The sequence below is a fragment of the Thalassophryne amazonica genome, chromosome 13 (assembly GCF_902500255.1).
Source record: "Thalassophryne amazonica chromosome 13, fThaAma1.1, whole genome shotgun sequence".
Lineage (NCBI taxonomy): Eukaryota > Metazoa > Chordata > Actinopteri > Batrachoidiformes > Batrachoididae > Thalassophryne > Thalassophryne amazonica.
Genome location: NC_047115.1, coordinates 31,502,435 through 31,520,581, shown reverse-complemented (window position 1 = coordinate 31,520,581; position 18,147 = coordinate 31,502,435). Strand labels below are relative to the sequence as shown.

The following is an 18,147-nucleotide window of genomic DNA, read 5'->3' as shown; positions in this document are numbered from 1 at the left end:
TATTTTTATTTTGTCTCCATGTGTTTTGCTGGAATAAGTTGAAGAACTCTTCGGAGGTTTAAAACGGGACAAAACTCATCAAATCAATGACACCAAAGTTTGGCGGGGATCCTTTTGGAGGCGCATGGAGGTGCGCACATCAGATCTTTCTCGTGGTTTAATGACAATTGCACATCCCGGTTGGAGGAGAGACGTTTGTCTGACTCGTTATAAACCGTGTCAGGCTTCATTCACACTGTCAGCGCGCACATGTCACGGAGGCTGCTGATCTACGCGGGTGGAAAGGCGCGCATCCCAGTGCATCCACCTCTTCAGCTCAGGTGAGCTGACGAGCTGCTCGGATTTATTCCCGAATGTTGCTCCTGGTGTGGAAACGAGGGTGAAAATTTAAGATAAAACGAATGAGTGATGTTTTTTTTTATTTGTTTTAGGGGGTCAAAGCTGTGATCTTTATTGGGACAGCAGACCAGTTATAATGGTAATAGGGGAGGCTGGAGCTGTTTGTAACAGTGTTCAAAGCTGCTGGTATTTTGATTTCACTACACGTTATGAGGATCAGTCCACAGAAGTGAAATATTCTTTGGAGTATTCCACACTCTAAAACAAATTATTTGCTCAGTTTAAAAACAAAATAAAACAAAACCCTAAAATAGCAATTTGCATGTTTTTTAAAGAAATTCTAACTCAGCCACTGAGTTCACACAAGACACTTATAGTAAGACAAACCCAAGTTTAGCAATGCATTTAATTAAGTGGTTTTGTAAACTTAATTTGCTTTGTCCTCTACACTGTTAATTAATTTTAACCAATTTAATTTAAAGGTTTTGGTGTTATTAGTTAGTCAAGTTATTTAATTTAAGTTTTTCAAGCTTCTTTTTTGCCTCCATTCCACTCAGTAATGTTCATGCAAAATATTACCTTAATTTTCTCTCGCTCACACACACACACACTCTCTCTCTCTCTCTCTCTCACTGTCTCTCTCACTCTCACACACGCTCACTCTCTCGCTCTCTCTCTCTCTCTCGCTCTCTCAAACACACACACACACACACACATTCTCTCTCTCTCTCTCACACACACACACACATTCTCTCTCTCTCTCTCTCTCTCTCTCTCTCTCACACACACACACGCACATTTTCTCTCTCTCTCTCTGAAGGTGGTGTGAACATTGTAATATGTACATAATGTTCTTTTGTCAACTGAAGAATTTTTCCACATTTTTAAAGAGTGTAAATTTGGTGATATTTTCTATTTTGTTAAGGGGGTGTCATTGTGAACCCCAGGATCGGTTTGTCTGAAGATATTGGCAGTTCAGTACAGTTTGGTGTACTATGTGTGTAATTGGTGTCAAATGGTGAAATGTTCTTTTCTCAAGAACTTGAGTGTTGCATTTGATACTGTTCCTTTCCAAAGTAGAAATGGGGCCTAATATAGCTGTAAATGGTTAACTTGATCTGTAAAACTGCTGATTTTGAGAAGGACATGAAATGATTATTGTGGAATTGTAGTAATTTTCTGACTGTTCACTTGAATGCCTGTACTGGACAAGGCAAGGGAATCTATTGGCACAGCAGCCCCACCAAGATTGTTTTTCACCAGCCGCCACTGGCCGCGATTTTTCGCTGGACTGAGCAAAGCAGACAGCAGTCTGTGCAAGAAGAAGTCAATGCACTGCATCAGGTACAGACTACATCGTCAGGATTGTTAGATGTTATATAAAACAAATAATGATTGTTTTATCATTCATGCAATGGAAAGAGTATTTTGTGAGGTGAAAAATGGAATGTTCTATTCAACGAGGCAGAGCCACGTTGAATGGAACATTCCATTCCACACATGCGGTAATAATTAGTGGTTGCTAATGTATTTTATTGCTAATTATTAGTCATGGAGAAACCGGTGCATTTTGAACCACTGGATCAGTATGAAGCAATTGTGTTGAAATGGTTCAGTGTTTCGAAGCATTTGATACAATTAAATATGGCGACATCTGCTGGCCAGTCTTAAACATAGCACATGTATAGACCAGTAAAGGGACAGATGTCATGAAACAGTAAGGCACTGTTATGTATGTTTAATAAAAAGATTCTATGTGCATGTTGAAATTTTTGACTATATTTTTATTTTAAGACATTAATAATGTCCTTGTGTTCTAATGTGATTGTGCCATCATAAAATACTGTATGTAATAGAGATATAAATGAAGGGGATTTGGGGGCTTCAAAGGTATTTATTTAAAAACAAGATCATTTCCCCAGTCTTAGGTCTGTTCCTTTTCTTTGTTACTACCTCTACAGTTTTGGAGAAGGCTCTTTCAGTTGCTGGCATATGAAGATAGATTTTCTCCACTTTGTAAAGAGTTGGATAAACAGCTGCCTCCATCCTGTGTATCTCTCCTTGCAAATTCACTGCAGAAAATGGTTCAAACAGGGCCCTCTTGACCCCCAGCCATTTTCAGCAAATTTCTTATTTGCCTTTGGCATGCCTGGATTTTAGTGTTCCCGGCTGTTTGCACAGTAAATAGGATGCACCATCACCAATTGTGCATTAGTATTTGCATTTGCTGGGTCAATATTGAATATTGAAAAGGATAATGTGTCAGATGAAGCAGTTGAGCCAAAACGTAATGGGACACCTTGCATAAAATTTTCCACTTTAAAGAATGTGATCAAAAGCTCTTCAATCAAAAATGTCTCATTTAATTATCAGACATCACCGGTAGAGGCCCGGTTATATGAAAATGCAAGTAAAAAAAAGTGGAACGGGATGTTAAAACAATATAACTCCCACTGCCAAGCTGTTCCAGTCTGTGCTGATTTTAGTAAGTTTGTTGCAGTGTTTCATTGGCATTTCCATGAATGTGTGGCAGCTCTCTCGCAGTCATGTTAACAGTTGAGTCACGATAACTGATGTCTTTTCTTTATCATTTTGTCCAGATGGTTATGGAAGGAGGTGATTGGCTGGTCGGTGGCGACCTGGAGGTACTGCAGCGAATCAAATGGAATGATGGACTTGACCAGTACCGTCTTACTCCACTGGAGCTCAAGCAGAAGTTCAAAGAGATGAAAGCAGGTTAGAAAAGTGTCAGGATTTGGATTTTTTGTGTCTTGTTTGAATCATGTGCTCTGTCTGGTTATTGTGTTTTGTTAGTTTTTCTAGGTTGTTTGTTATCTTGCTGGTCTTTTTCTGCTTGGGTTTTCTCTGTCCCTTTTTCTCTCATCTTTTCCTTGGTGCTTGGCGGTGGGTGTTTCACTGTGTCTGGCCACACCCTTGTTCTAGTGCTTTCCACGCACACCTGTTCCCAATTTGTAGCTCATCACCTGGGTGTATTTAAGGTTCTCTGGTTTCACTTGTCACTCGCCAGATCGATGTGCCTTGTGCCTTCTTTCCAGCTCTAACCGTGTATTTTCTCAGTCCTGTTCAGGCACTCATCATTTTTTGAGTGCCTGCCTGTGTACCCGACTCCACCTCTGCCTGATGTTTTTTATACTGTTACTTGTTTTGGACTGCCTTAACATGTATCGACTTTTCCTGGAATCTCTACTAAACCTTTTTGAACCACAGAACCGTGTGCCTGAGTTTTGCATTTGCATCCGGAAGTCTTTAGCCACCAAGCCTGCTAAAAAGCCATTTAATACGAGTCTCTTTCACATATGTGTTGCATGCTGCCGATCCTGCGTTAATGCTGTGTTCTGGTGTGAAATGTGCATGAAAGACGGATGCATAAACTGATTTGTAAAACTTGATTCATGTTTCTCAACACTCCTGAGCTAGCAACAAAAATGTATCCAACACTGTGAAAAACAAGTGTGAAAAAGATGATTTTGTTCCCTTTTTTTTTTTTTACTGAAGATCATTACATTTTATAATGTTTAAAATGTTTTGAGTTCTGAAAGTGCCCTTCTCTGAAAAGATTTGAACACTTTTCAGTCACTCAGAATGCGCTTACTGGAGTCTTAACAGAAAAAATAAACAAAGCTGAAATAGAAATTGTGTGAACCAAAACCAATTTGAGTAGCGTGTATGAAAGGGACAAGTAGAGTATGTTTTTTGTGACATATACTACAGTACCGTATATTGTATCCTAATTTTTTTTACACATTTGGGGATGTGGTTACATACAACCCCAATTCCAATGAAGTTGGGACGTTATGTAAACTGTAAATAAAAACATATGATTTGCAAATCCCCTTCAACCACTATTCAATTGAATACACCACAAGGACAAGATATTTCATGTTCAAACTGATAAACTTCATTGTTTTTGTGCAAATATTTGCTCATTTTGAAATGGATGCCTGCAACATGTTTCATTCAACATTATTTCACTGATCAATATATGCTTCAGTATGGTAACATTATTGTAGCAAAAGTATTTGCAAATGTGTATTTCGATCTGTGTGTACAACCCCAATTCCAATGAAGTTGGGACATTGTGTAAAATGTAAATAAAAACAGAATACAATGATGTACAAATTCTCTTCAACCAATATTCAATTGAATACACCACAAAGACAAGATATTTAATGTTCATACTGATAAACTTCATTGTTTTTGTGCAAATATTTGCTCATTTTGAAATGGATGCCTGCAACATGTTTGAAAAATGCTGGGACAGTGGTGTGTTTACCACTGTGTTACATCATCGTTCCTTCTAACAACACTCAATAAGCATTTGGGAACTGAGGACACTAATTGTTGAAGCTTTGTAGGTGGAATTCTTTCCCCATTCTTGCTTGATGTACGACTTCAGTTGTTCAACAGTCCGGGGTCTCCGTTGTTGTATTTTACCCTTCATAATAATACAATAACATGCTTTTGAAGGGTGGTATGCATTTTCAAGAGGCCCGACGTCCATGCCCAGTCCCCCAAAATGACAGCTATTCGCCCGAGTTAGACGTGGGCGAATAGCTGTCATTGCGGGCGACGGCATGGACGGAGGGACTCAGAAAAATGCACACTGCACGACAACAGCATGTTATTAGCATTATTATCACTTTACTGAAATACCCAACACGTAACGCGTACATAAAAAGTTGGCTCACTTTAACTTTTGTCGTGTAGGCTGGCGCACACTGCTCTCCAAATTCGGCAGTGCGTCCTGATCAAGCTGGCTGCTTTGGGTGCTGTTCATTGTCGTACTATCCATGAGAAAATCATCCGGAATATCCATATTGGGACCAACACACACTTCTCGCCTTTTTATTTTTTCCTCTGCGGACAGTTTTTTTCCCCTCTGTGGACAGTTCTTGGGCTGCGCATGTGGTATGATGTCATTTGTTTACGCACAGCAGGCGGGTATAGCCAGATAGCGTCAACGTAAATCTACGATACCGGCCCAGCAACGCCCCGGTAAAGTGATAATAATGTGCCACACATTTTCAATGGGCGACAAGTCTGGACTGCAGGCTGGCCAGTCTAGTACCCACACTCTTTTACTACGATGCAGGGATGTCCCTGAAAAAGATGTTGCTTGGATGGCAGCATGAGTTTCTCCAAAACCTGGATGTATCTTTCAGCATTGATGGTGCCATCACAGATGTATAAGTTGGCCATGTCATGGGTACTAACACCTCCATACCATCACAGATGCTGGCTTTTGACCTTTGCGCTGGTAACAATCTGGATGGCCTTTTCCTCTTTTGTCCAGAGGACACAATGTCCATGATATCCAGCACACTTTTCCACTTTGCGTCTGTCCATTTCAAATGAGCTCGGGCCCAGAGAAGGCGGCAGCGTTTCTGGATGTTGTTGATGTATAGCTTTCACTGTGCATGGTAGAGTTTTAACTTGCACTTGTAGATGTAGCGACGAACTGTGTTAACTGACAATGGTTTTCTGAAGTGTTCCTGAGCCCACGCGATAAGATCCTTTACACAGTGATGTTGGTTTTTAATGCAGTGCCGTCTGAGGGATCAAAGGTCACGGGCATTCAATGTTGGTGTTCGGCCTTGCCGCTTACATGTAGGAAGTTCTCCAGATTCTCTGAATTTTCTGATTATATTATGGACTGTAGATGATGGAATCCCTAAATTCCTTGCAGTTGAACATTGAGAACCATTGTTCTTAAACTGTTGGACTATTTCTTCATGCAGTTGTTCACAAAGTGGTGATCCTCGCCCCATCTTTGCTTGTGAATAGCTGAGACTTTTGGGGATAGTCCTTTTATACCCAATCATGAGTGTCCTCAGTTCCCAAATGCTTATTGAGTGTTGTTAGAAGGAAAGGTGATGTAACACAGTGGTAAACATACCACTGTCCCAGCTTTTGTGAAACATGTTGCAAAATGAGCAAATATTTGCACAAACACAATAAAGTTTATCAGTTTGAACATTAAATATCTTGTCTTTGTGGTGTATTCAATAGAATATAGGTTGAAGAGGATTTGTACATCGTTGTATTCTGTTTTTATTTACATTTTACACGTCCCAACTTCATTGGAATTGGGGTTGTACACACAGATCGAAATACACATTTGCGAATACTTTTGCTACAATAATGTTACCATACTGAAGCATATATTGATCAGTGAAATAATTTGATTGACTGGTATGAATGACGGACAGCACGGTCGGTGGCTGAGTGGTTACCCTTGTTACCTCACAGCAGGAAGGTCATGGGATTAATTCCCACCTGTGGCTTTTCTGTGTGGAGTTTGCATGTTCTCCCTGTGTTTGCGCGGGTTCCCTCCGGGTGCTCTGGCTTCCTCCCAGATCCAAAGACATGCAGATTAGGTGGATTGGAAACTTTAAATTGTCCGTAGGTGTGGATGAGTGTGTTTGTTTGTCTATATGTGGCCTTGCAACAGACTGGCGTCCTGTCTAAGGGTGTACCCCGCCTCACCCCCTATGACTGCTGGGAGAGGCTCCAGCACCCCATTGACCCTCAATTGGAGTAAGCGGTTGAAGATGAGTGTGTGAGTGGTATGATGACTTCATAATGAAGTGACACAGAAGTCATATGATGAAACCCTACATTGTCAAAAACACCATTACAGAGATATGTATATTTTACTTGTACATTTATATTGTGGTGTGTGGAGCGCACAGCGTAAGTGAGACGGAGGCCAACACGAGTCACTGTGCATATGGTAGTCATTAGGCCTCACTCACCCCACAGCCAAAAGATGCTTCCAGGTTTAGTCGACTGGTCAGAGCATCTGCCTCCCATGCTGGAGATTGTGAGTTCGCATCCCGAGGGAAGCAAGTGGGAGGAGTCAAAAAAATCACAATGTAGAGCAATGTAGAGCTAATGCCTTTCATTCTTCTCAATATCTTACTACTATGTCCTGCTTTGAACACCATGTGCTTTTTCTCCAATGCTAGATGCAATATTTGCATTCCAGCTGCGCAACCCAGTCCACAATGGCCACGCTCTCCTCATGCAGGACACCAAACGCCGTCTGTTGGACCGAGGCTACAAAAATCCTGTCCTCCTCCTGCACCCACTTGGCGGCTGGACCAAAGATGATGACGTGCCTCTAGACTGGAGGATGAAACAGCATGCAGCTGTCCTAGAGGAGGGTGTCCTGGACCCAACCAACACCATTGTTGCTATCTTCCCCTCGCCAATGATGTATGCTGGGCCCACAGAGGTAAATTGCATTGTTGGATTCTTGTTACCTTCAAAAAGAAGGTTGTCTTTTCAGCCATTTTTGTCAGTCTGTTTACCTGGGCTATTAAAATAGTTATCAGTTGATCTCTATGAAACTTAGTGGAATTTTTGTCATTTAAATTTGAGTGTCATGTGTATCCAGACGTATACTCAAGATTATTTTTTCTTGACCAACCTGCTTGTTTGACCCTATTTAGCTTTATCATTGTAGATGTACTGTTGGGAAGGTGTCGTAGCATGGACCCACAACAGGGGGCGCAAATGAACGGACAATGAGTAAGCCAAAAGGTAACAATTTAATGTTGTGATAATACACAACGAAACGTGTCGTAATTTTCACAGTCAATAAACACCAGGTGACGTGTGGGCAGGCTCGAAGATAGAAGACGCCCGACGAGAGAGAAGCCGCGTCCCACACGGCTTCCACCACCAACGGTCTGAAGAACACCGGAGCCGCCAAGTCCCGAGTCCCCAGGTGGCCTCTGTCTTCGGCTGTCGACCCTGGTACTTGGTACTGGTAGTCGATTTCTCGGCGGGGAGGTGGAGATGCAGTCCGGCTTATATAGTGGTGTAGATGAGTGACAGCTGGAGTGATGAGTGACAGCTGTCACTTCCTCTGGGTCTGGCGCCCTCTCGTGCTTGGAGCCCGCACTCCAAGCAGGGCGCCCTCTGGTGGTAGTGGGCCAGCAGTACCTCCTCTTCAGCGGCCCACACAACAGGACCCCCCCCTCAACGGGCGCCTCCTGGCGCCCGACCTGGCTTGTCCGGGTGTCGTCTGTAGAAATCGGCCAGGAGGGCCGGGTCCAGGATGAAGCTCCTCTTCACCCAGGAGCGTTCCTCAGGTCCATACCCCTCCTAGTCCACCAGATATTGGAACCCCCGGCCCTTACGACGGACGTCCAGGAGCCTGCGGACCGTCCAAGCAGGCTCCCCGTCGATGAGCCGGGCAGGAGGCGGCGTAGGTCCAGGTGCACAGAGGGGCGAGGTGTGGTGTGGCTTGATACGGGACACGTGGAAGACAGGGTGGATCCGCAGTGAAGCTGGGAGTCGGAGCTTCACTGCGGCCGGGTTGATGATCTTGAGGATCGTGAATGGTCCGATGTATCTGTCCTTTAACTTGGGAGAGTCCACACAGAGGGGGATGTCCTTTGTTGACAGCCACACCTCCTGCCCGGGCTGGTATGTGGGGGCCGGGGAACGTCGGCGGTCCGCATGGGTCTTGGCCCTCGTCCGGGCCTTTAACAGGGCAGAGCGGGCGGTCCGCCACACCCGGCGGCACCTCCTGAGGTGGGCCTGGACCGAGGGCACACCGACCTCTCCCTCCACCAGCGGGAACAATGGGGGCTGGAACCCCAAACATGCCTCAAAAGGGGAGAGGCCGGTAGCAGACGAGACATGGCTGTTATGGGCATACTCGATCCAGGCCAGATGGTGACTCCAGGCCGCCGGGTGCGCGGAGGTGACGCAGCGAAGGGCCTGTTCCAACTCTTGGTTAGCCCGCTCTGCCTGGCCGTTGGTCTGGGGGTGGTACCCGGACGAGAGACTCACGGTGGCCCCCAGCTCCTTACAGAAACTCTTCCACACCTGCGAAGAGAACTGGGGACCACGATCTGATACAATGTCCGATGGTATCCCATGCAGCCGCATGACGTGGTGGACCAGGAGGTCTGCCGTCTCCTGGGCTGTCGGGAGCTTCGGGAGGGCCACGAAGTGGGCCGCCTTGGAGAACCGGTCCACTATCGTGAGAATAACGGTGTTGCCCTGGGACGGCGGGAGGCCCGTGATGAAGTCCAGGCCGATGTGAGACCAGGGGCGATGAGGCACTGGCAGGGGTTGGAGGAGTCCCGTCGTCCTCCGATGGTCTGCCTTGCCCCTGGCGCAGATGGTACAGGCCTGGACGTAGTCCCGGACGTCGGTTTCCAGGGACGCCCACCAGAAGCGCTGCTGGACTACTGCCACGGTCCTACGCACTCCGGGATGACAGGAGAGCTTGGACCCGTGACAGAAGTCCAATACGGCAGCTCTTGCCTCTGGTGGGACGTACAGTCTGTTCTTGGGGCCAGTCCCCGGGTCCGGGCTCCTTGTCAGGGCCTCCCGGACGGTCTTCTCCACGTCCCAGGTGAGGGTGGCCACGACAGTGGACTCGGGGATGATGGTCTCGGTGGGGTTCGACAGCCCCGCTTTGGCTTCTTCTTCGTGCACCCGGGACAATGCATCTGGTTTTTGGTTCTTGGTCCCGGGGCGATACGTGATCTGGAAGTCAAAGCGCCCGAAGAACAGAGACCAGCGGGCTTGCCTGGGGTTCAGCCGCTTGGCGGTCCGGATGTACTCCAGGTTCCGATGGTCTGTGAAAACCGTGAAGGGCAACGATGCCCCCTCCAGCAGGTGTCTCCACTCTTCAAGAGCCTCCTTCACCGCAAGAAGTTCCCGATTGCCGACGTCATAGTTCCATTCAGCTGGGGTCAACCTGCGGGAATAAAAGGCACAAGGATGGAGGACTTTATCAGCCTCCACGCTCTGGGACAGCACGGCTCCTATCCCTGAGTCAGAGGCGTCCACTTCTACTACGTACTGGCGATCAGGATCAGGCTGCACCAGAACTGGTGCAGTCGAGAACCGGCGTTTCAACTCCTGGAACGCGGCTTCGCACCGATCTGACCAGGCGAAGGGGACCTTGGTGGAGGTCAGGGCAGTCAGGGGGCTAACTACCTGACTGTAACCTTTAATGAACCTCCTGTAGAAATTTGCAAAGCCTAGGAACTGCTGTAGTTTCCTGCGGCTTGTTGGTTGGGGCCAATCTCTCACCGCCGCAACCTTAGCCGGATCAGGGGCGACGGAGTTGGAGGAGATGATGAACCCCAGGAAGGACAAAGAAGTGCGGTGGAACTCGCACTTCTCGCCCTTCACAAACAGCCGGTTCTCCAACAACCGCTGTAGGACCTGACGTACATGCTGGACATGGGTCTCAGGGTCCGGGGAAAAGATGAGTATATCGTCCAGATATACGAAGACGAACCGATGCAGGAAGTCCCGCAAGACGTCATTTACCAAAGCTTGGAACGTCGCGGGGGCGTTAGTGAGGCCGAACGGCGTGACCAGGTACTCAAAATGACCTAACGGGGTGTTGAATGCCGTCTTCCATTCGTCTCCCTTCCGGATCCGAACCAGGTGGTACGCGTTTCTAAGATCCAATTTAGTGAAACTTTGGGCTCCATGCAGGGGCGTGAACACTGAATCCAACAGAGGTAACGGGTATCGGTTGCGAACCGTGATCTCGTTCAGCCCTCTGTAATCAATGCATGGACGGAGTCCGCCGTCTTTCTTGCCCACAAAAAAGAAACCAGCACCCATCGGGGAGGTGGAGTTTCGGATCAGCCCGGCAGCTAAGGAGTCCCGGATGTAGGTCTCCATTGATTCACGTTCCGGACGTGAGAGGTTGTACAACCTACTGGACGGGTACTCAGCGCCCGGGACCAAATCGATGGCACAATCATACGGTCGGTGCGGGGGAAGAGTGAGTGCCAGATCTTTGCTGAAAACGTCAGCAAGATCGTGGTACTCCTTTGGCACCGCCGATAGATTGGGGGGAACTTTGACCTCCTCATTAGCCGTAGTGCCGGGAGGAACCGAGGATCCTAAGCACTCCCGGTGGCAGGTTTCGCTCCACTGCGTCACAACCCCAGACGGCCAATCAATCCGGGGATTGTGCTTCACCATCCATGGAAAGCCCAAAATCACTCGGGAGGTAGAAGGTGTTACATGGAACACTATCTCCTCCCTGTGATTCCCAGACACAACCAAAGTCACTGGTTGTGTCTGATGTGTGATTAATGGAAGCAGGGTGCCATCTAGTGCTCGCACCTGCAATGGTGCCGGCAGAGCCACCAGAGGGAGCCCTACTTCCTTTACCCATCTGCTGTCCAGCAGATTCCCTTCAGACCCCGTGTCTATCAGTGCTGGGGCATGAAGGGTTAAATCCCCACAAAGGATTGTTACTGGGATTCGTGCAGATTTGCGGGGTTTTCCCGCGTGCGTGTTATGACCCACCCTTAGCCCAGTTTCTAAGGACGGGCGTTGTAGTTTGACCGTTTTAGGGCAGTCCTTCTGCATGTGCTCGCAAGAGCCGCAGAGAAAACACTCCCCGCGGGCCAGCCTCCTTTGTCTGATTTTTGATTTTAATTTGGCCCTGCTCGTGTCCCTAGCCTCCTCAGCAGGGGGAGCTGTAGCCACACGGAGCTCTCTGGCAGTGAAGCGTGGGGACGACGTCACCTTGTCGGAACCGGAAGGGGGAGGGACGGCTCGTGCCCGGTCACGCCTCCCGGCCTGCTCCCGACGATGCTCGTTTAAACGGTTGTCTAAGCGTGTAACCAAATCGATCAGCCCGTCAAATTCCCGCGGTTCCTCCTTGGCCAGTAGGTGCTCCTTAAGGACCGGGGACAGTCCATTTACAAAGGCGGCGCGGAGCGCAACGTTATTCCAGCCGGACCTCGCTGCCGCGATGCGGAAGTCGACTGCATACTCGGCTGCGCTACGACGCCCCTGTCTCATCGACAGCAGCACGTTCGAAGCGGTCTCGCCTCTGTTGGGATGATCAAACACTTGTTTGAATTCCCGTACAAACCCAGTATAAGACGTTAGGAGCCGTGAATTCTGCTCCCAAAGCGCCGTAGCCCATGCGCGTGCCTTTCCTCGAAGCAAATTAATAACATAAGCCACCCGGCTAGCGTCTGATGCGTACATGACGGGGCGCTGTGAAAAGACGAGCGAACACTGCATGAGGAAGTCCGCGCACGTCTCGACACAGCCCCCGTACAGTTCCGGAGGGCTTATGTATGCTTCAGGGGACGTGGGGGGGTTCGTTGAACGACCAGTGGAACGTCTGATACAGGCCCAGGACCAGCCAGAGGAGTGGCTGCAGCAGCGCCCTGATCGCGCGCTTCCACCCTGGCGGTGAGAGCCTCCACCCTCCGATTAAGGAGGACACTCTGCTCGGTCACTAATTCTAACCGGGCCTTGAAGGCGGTTAAGATCTGCTGCAGCTCACTCAACCCGCCTCCCGCTGACGCCTGTGCTCCTGGCTCTTCCATTGGCCGTTCAAGCTTGAGTTGACGCCCCTCGGAGTCCATGACGATGGCCGAGAAATCCTGTTGGGAAGGTGTCGTAGCACGGACCCACAACAGGGGGCGCAAATGAACGGACAATGAGTAAGCCAAAAGGTAACAATTTAATGTTGTGATAATACACAACGAAATGTGTCGTAATTTTCACAGTCAATAAACACCAGGTGACGTGTGGGCAGGCTCGAAGATAGAAGACGCCCGACGAGAGAGAAGCCGCGTCCCACACGGCTTCCACCACCAACGGTCTGAAGAACACCGGAGCCGCCAAGTCCCGAGTCCCCAGGAGGCCTCTGTCTTCGGCTGTCGACCCTGGTACTTGGTACTGGTAGTCGATTTCTCGGCGGGGAGGTGGAGTTGCAGTCCGGCTTATATAGTGGTGTAGATGAGTGACAGCTGGAGTGATGAGTGACAGCTGTCACTTCCTCTGGGTCTGGCGCCCTCTCGTGCTTGGAGCCCGCACTCCAAGCAGGGCGCCCTCTGGTGGTAGTGGGCCAGCAGTACCTCCTCTTCAGCGGCCCACACAACATGTACCTTGTCAACTAGACACTCGGTGGCCCATATCTCATGGTACATATGAGTAATTACCTGTATCTTTCAAATTTCTCATCAGGTACAGTGGCACTGTAGGTCACGGATGATTGCCGGAGCAAACTTTTACATTGTTGGTCGTGACCCTGCAGGAATGCCCCACCCGGAAACAAAACAGGACTTGTACGACCCCACCCATGGGGGTAAGGTCCTTACTATGGCACCAGGGCTGACCTCTGTGGAAATCATCCCTTTTAGGGTAGCTGCTTACAACAAGACGAAGAAAGCCATGGACTTCTACGACAAAGACTGGTAATTTTATAGCGGTAGATTTGAGTTTTGTAGTATATTTACAGTTGCTCTAAGACATTAACTGATGTATTACTTCATGTTGTTATGTCAGATGGACTTACAAAAATTGTTTTTTAATGGGAAAAGCAAATTGTAACAAATTGTTATAATTAATTGTACATAATGTTTCCCATTGAAACAGACAAGTTTTGATGACCAGTTGACATAATAAATAGAGCTTTTTTGTTTGTTTGTTTGTTTGTTTGTTTTGTTTTTTACAGTGATAATAACATATCATTCACTGTATTGAAAATTTTTATAAAATGTGTTATTCAAGGATCAAGGATCAAGGAAATTTTATTGTCATATGCACAGAACAGAAGAACTTTCCTGCACAATGAAATGTGGCTACTGCATTTAACCCATCCTATTTGCCAGTAGGAGCAGAGGTCGCCATTAGGCGCCCGGGGTCCAGCTCCAGATGTACATCCCTGCCTTGGTCAACAGCAGGGCTGAGCAAACCAACACCGACCCATAACAAACAATACACATAACACACAACACATAGGCCGGCCCGGTACATAGAACATATATATGAAGCAAAACACGAGGGAAAAGGAGAAGAAAAAAAAACCCTCATAGCCGCTGCATTACACAGCGGCAATGAGGAAAAAAAAAATCCCATCAGCACAAAAAAACAATAATCACAGAGACAAAACAAGGACACAGGACGACAACTGAGATTTGAAAGGACCAGTTTATCAGAACACTCCGGAAGGCAGCCAGTTTCGGCGCCGTCGACGGCCTTGTTCGACAGTCTGGGAGGGAAGGGAACAGCCCTGCGCAGGCTGAGAAAGTCCTGGACAGTCCACAGTTCACGTCAGGGCTGGAGAAGCTGAGGGGAGGGGGGAAGACCAGGGAGCGAGGCATAAGAGTGTTGTTCTTCTGAGGAGGTATCTTATCACAGCGACCTTGAAGTGCAGCTGTATTTGGGGAAGCCAAATGAATAGCCAGATTAACAGACGCCTGAAAGATTCCACAGTTCTGAGAACAGAGTGGCTCCCAATGCATCTGAAATGTAGAATGTGGTCTTCACAGACGGTCATAGCGGGTTTCCAGGGCTGCAATCTTCCCAGAGATGTCATCCAATGCGCAGTTAACCCCCGCCGACTGCGCAGCCACTACCTTCCCAATCGAATCAATCATATAGGGCAGCTTGGAACGACCAATCAAAGCTGCTTCCACTTTCTTGATTTTCCGGTAAACCAGCAAGTGCCCCGCTCCACACATCAGAAAGCCGGTCACCACCAAGCCGAATATGTACACATCTTCAACGTCCTCCACAGAAAGCATGTAAAGGCACATGACCTGCCATCTCCTCCACGAGTCCATCACGTAACCCATCACATGCGTCCCAGCAGGACAGGTCGGGTCCTCCGCTCCCGAAGATCTTGTAGAAAAAATAGTGTCAATTGCGTTCAGAGACCACTTTAACAGATCCATTTTTGTCGTTTCCAGAAGAGCAACGCTGCAGCCTCACAGACAACACGCCACAAAAGCAGGAAAGATGAGGGAGGGAGAAGAGAAAAGTGCGTCCGTCTCGGTCGAGTGCAAGCTGGCCTCAAACTTACTTGTGATTACATGATGCCTACTACATATGGTATAAATTATTTAAATTTCCAACCTTGACTCAGCTGGGCAGATGGGTCTGTGTGAACTCAAGTGCATGGTCACTGTGACAATGGAAAACAAAGTTCAGGAGACAGTGACACTACTTTCAGGGTTCCTGCAGGTCCTTAAAAAAATCTTAAAAGGCGTTGAATTTGTTCATCAAAAAAGAAGAGCTTAATTGGTAGTAAAATATCCTGAATCAATCTTTCAAAAGTCTTAAAAATGTCAAGATGTAGGAAACAGGATTTTATTCATACCATATTTACTCTAATAAACGCTCCCTCTCTAATAGAAGCTCCCCTTGATTTTTTTTTTTTTGTCACATTGCATGTAGTGAAACTGAATTCCTGAGAGAACAGAGTAAAATAAAAATGAAATAGTCCTACCTCATTGCCTCGAAATCTCATCAAGTCTGTTTTGGGTTCCATGTTGCTTATGCAGTCACAGTGCCTCCTCTTTCAGACCCTTCCCTGTCACGCTAATGCCTGCCGTCTCCCCCCCACCCCATCCCTCCACCAGGCAGCTGTTTTGGCCAGAGTTGCAAGCTTATCCTTGTTCCTACACCACTCCCGTACGTGTTTCCTATTGACGAGGAAAATCCGAGCAGCATGGTGCTTCCCCTTCCACTTCTTTCACAACTTTTAGCTTGAATGCTGCCAAGTAAAAACCTTTGCACGGAGTCATTTTATGTAATTATGTAGCAATTACTGCATCCAGAAATACAACATTCGTTTCGAGTCTGCTCTGCTTCTCTTGCAGACAGTACGCTACGCATGTACATTTGTACTGTAAAACCGCACTGTGTACAGCATGCATGCATGCACGTGTGCGCAAACAATAGTCAATAAACACCCCTTCATAAAAATTTTACACTACTGGGGCATTCATTAGAGTAAATACAGTGTTTTCTTCTGACATCGCAATAAAAATATCAAAATAAATGGTAATGTCTACTTGTCCATAATTCACTGAAAACCTCCCCAAGTGTTTTAGCGTAACCAACAAACCTCTTTTGTTCGTTGCCAGAATGCAAAGTGCAGCAACCCTTTCAGCTAGTTAGACATAATGCACGGTTATTTGTAATGTTGGTCTTGAATTTAATTTCCACTGGCATGAAAAAAGATTAAAATGTATTCGTAAGCTGAAGCAACCCTGACTTTACATTTAAACACAAAAGGCACACTTATTGCTACATTCAACTGCCGCCACAATTTTTTTATAATCATAAATCTCATAAGTACTTGTAAAAATTTGGTATCAAATTATGCCATATCCTGAAGCCAAATACATTCATTAAGTGGTGAGTAAAAAATGTTCTCACCGTAATCTCAGCTGTAGTGCAGCAAGATTGCATAATCGTTTGTCAACTCCCAGTTAAGATGCAAGAGATAAGTTCCACAGGAATGTCAACACACATCGTGTGGTTTTGTTGAAATATGCTGCTGTTCATGTACCATGTGGTGCAGGTCCAATATCAAATTCCAGTCTAACATTTAGCAATTTTTGATATTTTCACCAGGCTTCTAATGACCCTCCACTCTCTCTGTACTGTTTTTCCTCATATTTTCTTAGTCACGCTGACTTTGAGTTCATCTCTGGAACCAAGATGAGAAACATGGCCTACAAAGGCGAGAACCCTCCAGACGGTTTCATGGCACTGAAGGCCTGGAAGGTTTTGGTCGAGTACTACAGCATTGTTCAGAATGACAAGTGAAGAAAACGTACCTCAGCTCATCAGTCACCAGCGCACAGCCAAGAGAGGGCGATGATGCAACCTGGATTTTAGAAAGATTTCCATTTGATGCTGTACAATTTAATCAACAAATTTAAATCAGTAAAATTGAGTCGTTTTAGTGGAGGTGGATGTTTGGAAATCAAAATGACTCATTTTACGTATGTGCTTAAAGCATTACATATTTAATTCCTGTCAGATTGTGATATACTGTATAAATACATTGTTTGTTTTTAATGCCTATTATCTTAAACTATATAATTTAATAAAAAATAATTACTTTTTATGTTTAAGAGCACATTCCAAAATTGGAAATCATATTTCTACTTTTCCAAATGATTATTATGTTTAGATAAACAGTAATATCTGGAGGACACGTGATCCACCACATTTTATGATTTGCATTTATATCATTATGTAGTTGTTTTTATTACTTGAATGGAAGTTCCCTACAGTGCCTTTTAGCAATACACAATGCAAATGAATTCATCATCTGAATGTTTAAAATTACTGAAATGTAGTTTAATAGATTTTTTTATTCTACAAGTGCATGTCTCAAATGTCAGCATTGTAATAGAAGTATTTTCTAAATTAATGCATTTTGTGTGAAATTTCTTCTCCAATCTGATGTGAAAAGGGCATGTGAATTCATTTATTAAAGACATGACGTTTTTACAAGGCATACTTAAATGTTTGAAAATGTCCGCAGAGGGCCTCAATGAGTGCTCAGAGTGGCAGGTGGGGAACCTTTTTTCCTATCAAGTACCATTTTTATAACATCATTCAAGGGACAAACTACACATGAAAAGCAGCTTCAGATTGATGCCTTCAACCCAACCATGACGCGGACGGGAGTGCCATTGGAAGCAACCACGCTGACTGTATTATTGTCAAGTCAAACTACAGATTCAGAAAGATATAACATTTAGAAGAGTAAAATAAAAATGACTGAAAAGATTCTGGAGTGAATATATTAGCAAAGCGGAAACAACACATACTGCAGAAATCAATGCCCACCTTATTTTCAGAAGGGCCACTGGTCAGAAGACCTGGTAGTTAGGAAATCAGTTGGGTTTCGGTAGAAAAACCTCTGACCAATAACAGTGAAAAGTAGACAATGTCGTCAGCTTTATTTAAAATATAATTCAAAAATAAACACCAGCCCAAATGAACCATGTGAACTTGTAC

General features: G+C 46.0%; 1 protein-coding gene across 2 annotated transcripts in view; it reads left to right on the top strand.

Moving 5' to 3' along the window:
- LOC117523239 (bifunctional 3'-phosphoadenosine 5'-phosphosulfate synthase 2-like) overlaps positions 1-17,638 on the top strand; it is a 50,956-nt gene extending 33,318 nt beyond the window's left edge. Inside the window, exons 9-13 of one of the 2 annotated variants that reach the window (XR_004564449.1) lie at positions 2,940-3,075; positions 7,329-7,597; positions 13,348-13,577; positions 15,075-15,216; positions 16,800-16,847. Coding sequence is in view for 1 of the 2 variants with exons in the window: in XM_034184701.1 (XP_034040592.1) it covers positions 2,940-3,075; positions 7,329-7,597; positions 13,348-13,577; positions 16,800-16,941 (777 nt within the window). In the remaining variant the exon portion in view is untranslated. Of the gene's footprint in view, positions 1-2,939; positions 3,076-7,328; positions 7,598-13,347; positions 13,578-15,074; positions 15,217-16,799 lie in introns of both variants that reach the window. The other variant, XM_034184701.1, reaches the window with a different exon arrangement.
- Positions 17,639-18,147: the final 509 nt, after the last annotated feature.